The sequence below is a fragment of the Silene latifolia genome, chromosome 6, assembly GCF_048544455.1.
Source record: "Silene latifolia isolate original U9 population chromosome 6, ASM4854445v1, whole genome shotgun sequence".
Classification (NCBI taxonomy): Eukaryota; Viridiplantae; Streptophyta; class Magnoliopsida; order Caryophyllales; family Caryophyllaceae; genus Silene; species Silene latifolia.
In genome coordinates, this window is record NC_133531.1 from 126,456,369 (window position 1) to 126,461,847 (window position 5,479).

General features: G+C 34.0%; 2 protein-coding genes across 2 annotated transcripts; one reads left to right on the plus strand and one right to left on the minus strand.

Moving 5' to 3' along the window:
• Positions 1 to 1,407: 1,407 nt before the first annotated feature.
• On the minus strand, positions 1,408 to 2,142 carry LOC141588635 (uncharacterized). Its single transcript, XM_074410068.1, has one exon. It carries the CDS (start codon positions 2,140 to 2,142, stop codon positions 1,408 to 1,410), a length of 735 nt encoding a protein of 244 aa, XP_074266169.1.
• Positions 2,143 to 4,640: 2,498 nt separating this feature from the next.
• On the plus strand, positions 4,641 to 5,399 carry LOC141588636 (uncharacterized). Its single transcript, XM_074410069.1, has one exon. The coding sequence runs from the start codon at positions 4,641 to 4,643 to the stop codon at positions 5,397 to 5,399; it is 759 nt and encodes a 252-aa protein (XP_074266170.1).
• The last annotated feature ends 80 nt before the right edge of the window (positions 5,400 to 5,479 follow it).

Below are 5,479 nucleotides of genomic sequence, written 5' to 3' on the forward strand. Positions count from 1 at the left end.
TCTTAACTTTAGCACTAAACTGATTCTCAACAAGAGTAAGAAAATTCTTTACTAAGTTTGGCACCTGGGTCTTATGTTGAATCAAAAAAGTCCAGGTAGTCCTAGATTAATCATCAAGAATAGTTAGAAAAGACTGAGCTCCAGTCATATCAGGGTGTTTATAAGGACCCCATAAATCCATGTGAATTAGATCAAAGCATTGTGCAGCATAAGACAAACTTTTATAAAATGGCAAAGAATGATGCTTGGCTAGAACACATGTATCACAGTACAATTTATTAATGCCCTGAACTGCTGTCTTATTTACATGCTTTAGCTTATCAATAGAGGTATGCCCAAGTCTGGCATGTAATAAAGCAACATCTATAGTTTTAGCAGCATTAGCAATACAAGGTTTAAAAGAACTTTTATCAAAAACAAATGTCCTAAGTTTATATAGGTCTCCAATTCTGACTCCTTTTGCAACAATAGCCTTACTTGAATGGTCTTGAAATAAACATGAATCATCCAAGAAAGTAACAATTAACTTTGAACTGGTTATTAACTTAGCAACAGATAAAAGATTTGGTTTGAAATCAGAAATAAGAAGCACATCTAATAATGTGATATCTTGTGACAGAAAAGCATTCCCAGTGTAGTAAACAGTTTTAATTGATCCATCAGAAAGGGAGACAAATAATGGAGATTTTAGCTTTTTAATATCATGTAATAAGGAGACATCTGAGGTCATGTGATCAGATGCTCCAGTGTCAATGACCCAATCCCTGCTTGGATGAAAACCGATTTGTAAAGGCTGAGTAGAAGACTTACCTGCAAAGTGAGTGTAGGATTGAGATCCTGGATCAACAGATGCAGAAGAAGCCTTGTCAGTTAATGCTTGTAAGACTTTAGTCATCACTGAATCAACAATCCCTTGAACCAAATCTGGTGACAATTGTGAACTAGGATCACTTGCAGACTGAGATGAGGAGCAGTGGAGGATCAGAACCGGCGGCCGAGTGAAACCGTGGGAGTACAACCATAGGCAGTAGGATAGAATGGATTAACATTAGCACAGTGTGCAGTTTGTGGGACAGGAGCATATTCAGCATCTTGGTTACCACACATCTCTGCATTGTTTCTTGGTTTTTCGTGGTGGTTTAGCGAGAATCCCAGATTTTGTCTTTCCTTTAGCCTATTTGGCCTTCCAAGCCTTAAAAGCGTAGCGAGCTTTGTCAATGATATGGCCCTTTATCTCACAAAAGAGACAGTCTGCGGCAAAAGCAGTCTTCAACTTTATGATTAGTCTTACCCACCGCTTAGGGGGTGGATAAGTGGTCATGCTATCTTTTGGACGTTTACCCTTGGGGTTTGCCTCTCGATGTGAGGATTGGCATAACGTCTTTTAGCAAAGATAAGCAACGAGAATCAAGAAAAAGAAGTACTTGTACTATCATTAATAAACTTCTGCCTCTCAATCTTTTGTAAAACCCCTAAAGCTTTGTTAATAGGAGGTAGGGGATCCATGGAAAGCAACGAGGTCTGAACTTGCTCATAACCAGCATGTAAACCCATCAACAGCTGTAATAGTTTGGTCTGTGTCTCTCTCTCAACAAGACGTTTCAAGAGACTACAAGTGCATTTAGACATAATACCACAAGTACAAAGAGGAATAGGATCCATATGATCGATGTTCTCCCAAAGACCCTTGATTTTAGTGTAGTAATCAATCAAAGAGGCATTTTCTTGTTTGAGATTAACAAGTTCCTTCTTTAATTCATAAAGTTCTAACACATTCAATTGACCAAAACGCTCAAAGATTTCTGACCAAAGATGTTTAGAAGAATTGGCATATTGAAAATGATCACGTAAACCTTGTACCATGGAATTCCTAATCCAACGAGATACAAAAAGATCACAACGAATCCAGGAATTATACCTTTTGTCATTTTTCTCAGGAATTGAACATTCTCCCGAAATAAACCCAATCTTGTTCTTGGAAAGTAAAGTCTGAATAACCTCCCTCTGCCACTGACGAAAGTTGGTGCCATCAAAAAGATTCTCTGTTAACCTCAACCCGTGTTGCTCAGTTGTTGACAGAAAAAGAGGATCATCATATGGTGAAAAAAGCGGTTCTTGATCGCTGGATATAGGAGTAGTCATGTCGTGATCAAAATTTTATGAACAAAAAGATGAAGATCTTAATCTGGTAGTGATGAATATATTCAAAGAATTAGCAATGAATATATGAATTTTGATGAATGCGGAAGCGAAAAAGAGTGGATCGTTATACCACTGATACCATATAAACTATGATCAACTTAGATGATCATAATCATATGATTAATATGATGATTATATTTGGTGATTGATTTAAAGTAAGAGAAGAGAGAAGAGAGATAAAAGAAAGAATATTTGTTATTGAAACTTATGATTTTCTTACAAAGGGAGGAGTATATATACTAGACTATTGAGCCAAGTTTGAGTCGGTTAGAGTTAGTTTTATTCTAACAACTTCCTAACTAACTTTATAACCAATAGTCTATAAAGATTGCCAAGAAAAAAAAAGGACGAAAGTTATACCCAGGAAGAAGGAATAATGAAGAATAAGAAATGAGTAAACACTCTACAGGAAGAAGGAAAATAGAAATAAGGAGGTGACCTGATTGCTTACTGGTAGTAATAGGTCAAAAATAGGCAAAGTTTAGTAAGGGATAAATGAGGTCTTAAGTTGGATTTTTCTCAGTTAATCGTTAGTATGGATTAATATAGGAAGATGAGGCATAGGTTGGATTATTCTCATTAAATAACCCTTTAATTTAAACAGCTACTCTCTTATAGGACTGTCTTATAGCATAAGACGAATCCAATAAGAGATATTAGCCCAATAAGAAAATTTTGGTAAAAAAATTTTAAAAAATAAATGAGAAATATATCATGCATTTTGGAAAACGTGGTTTACATAGTAAACAAACTGAAAGTTTGCATTCCATTTGAGTCCCACCTTTCTTTAACTCATACATTACCCAATTTATTTAGTGTAGTAGTGCAGTTATAGACTTATAGACTACAGTACCATGATCATCAATTCATCTTATTATTCAAGATCACGTTGCTCCATCAAGATTAACGTAACGCTTTCTAAAAGCTTATAAATATTGGATATCAGAATAAAATGTCTAGTTATTAAGTTAAAAACACGTGATTTACAAATTAAAAAATGAGTTATTTAAAACTAAAATATTACAGTACATGTTTAACTTTATAAATCCGATTTTTTTTTATCATTTGTATGTTTATCATTATAAACAACCTAATTACTTGATTTTTAGTGTTGAGTTTTAAAATTAATATGCAGGTTTCAAATACAAAATGTTGGGTTTTCAACTTTCATTAGACTAGTATTGGTGTCCGGCTTCGCCCGGGCTACCTCTACTTACCATTAATTTTTTTTCATTAAATAATATTACTTAAAGTTCCATAACTCATAAATTTATCATTAATATATTTTTCTATGACATATCCTAAAATTACGATGAAATAAATTTTGAGACATATTCACTACTCCTGCTATTAATATTTTACTCTTATTAATGAAACAATAGTAATAACATTTCACTATTTGCCCGTAATCATTGTTACTTTCACTACTCCCGCCGTAATTATTGTTATTGTCACTACTGCCGCATTATATATTGATAATTTTACTACTCCCGCCATAATTATTGTTACTTTCACTATTGCCGCATTAATATTGATTATTTCACTACTCCCGTTGTTGTTTTTACCACTTTCACTAATCTCCCTGATAATATTGTTACTTTTAATATTCAAATGAGTGTTTATTATCATATTACTATATCCAATGTTACTACAATTCTTTTCTTTACTGACGAAATTACTTTTACTACTTAGGCATGCAATTTTAAGAAATTACTTTTATAACCTACTTATTATATTTTTGTATGTTAAATAATTAACATATCTATACATCTAATAAACTATAAAGTTTAATAAAATTGCATAGATTTTAAATTTAATATATAATTTTATGATGATAATAATTAATACCATAAGTGTGCATGTTTATACTAATTAATTATTTTATTTTAAGGAAATTGACCATCTTCTAGTCTTCTATAAATATTTAGGAAAATTACCAAGCATCTTCTTTCTTTTAGTCTCCTTGAAATTGATCATCTTAATTAATTATTTTATTTTAAGAAAATTGACCTTGTTTTAGTCTTTTACAAATGTTTAGGAAAATTACTAAACTTCTATATAATTTAATTTTAACCCAAACTATATAATATTTGCATTGAGATCCCTTAATTGGGTCCATCACACGGTCCTGGTGATTTAAAACTATATAATATAATTAATTTGTATAACTTTCTTTAATTACATTGAAGTCCCTTGGTTTCTGGATTTAATATATAGTATTGATTTAACATTGAATTTTTAAACTAATCAACCAAAAGTTTCATAGTTAAAATTTTGAGTTTTCAACTTAAAACATAAAAAGCCTTGTAAAAAACTCTGATTATTCAGCTAAGTTAAAACCTCTAGTTCTCAAATTAAAATACAAATTTTTTAACTAAAACACTAAAGTTCTAAATTAAAACTGAAATTGGGATGAGGAGGTATGGGAGTTGCTCGGTATGGAGGTCTTCAGGAGCAATAGTAGTATGCGCATAAGGGAGTGGGTGGAGGGCGAGTTGCGTGGTTTGGGAAAGGAGGAGCGTGTTCTATTTATGACCGCCTGCTGGGTGATTTGGGAGCAGAGAAATAAATTGTTATTTGATAATGGGGAATGGACGGGGGAGGGGGTTGTGAGGAGGATCACGGATATGGTATGGGAGATGTCGGGTTTGGGTGTGGATAGGACTGAGGTGGGTAGGGGGGAGGAGGAGCCGTTGAGTGGTGTTAGCTGGGCTAGACCGTCTGATGGTATGTGGAAGATAAATGTTGATGCAGGTGTGAAGGAGGGGATGGGTGTTGGATTGGGTGCGGTCTGCCGAGATGGTGATGGACGGGTGGTATGGGCTGTGTCAGTTCAAAGCTCGGGGATTTGTTGTGTGAAATCGGCTGAGGCGGAAGCTATTCTTCTTGGCTTGAAGGAGGCGAAGCGTGTTGGGATGCGGAGTATTATCATCGAGAGCGATTGCCTTAATGTGGTTGCTGATTTAAAGGGCAGGAAGAAGGGTCGTGGTGACGTTTTCCTTATCTACGATGAGATTTTTAGTTTAGTTCCGTTCTTTGTTTCAGTTATCTTTAATTATACTCGTAGGGTGTGTAATAAGCTAGCTCATTTAGTGGCTCATGCTACGCCATGGACCATAGGTAGAAGGTTTTGGATGGATAGTTTGCCGCAACCTTTTGTGAATGCTGTAGAGCAGGATTTGATTAATATATGTTAAACCGCATTGGTTTATTTCAAAAAAAAAAAAAAAAAAATTAAAACTGAAATTTTAAAATTAAATCTTCAAGTTAAAATCAA

Excerpts from the sequence above, each read along its gene's own strand:
- LOC141588635 (XM_074410068.1), bottom strand. The coding sequence starts at position 2,142 with ATGACTACTCCTATATCCAGCGATCAAGAACCGCTTTTTTCACCATAT.
- LOC141588636 (XM_074410069.1), top strand. The coding sequence starts at position 4,641 with ATGGAGGTCTTCAGGAGCAATAGTAGTATGCGCATAAGGGAGTGGGTG.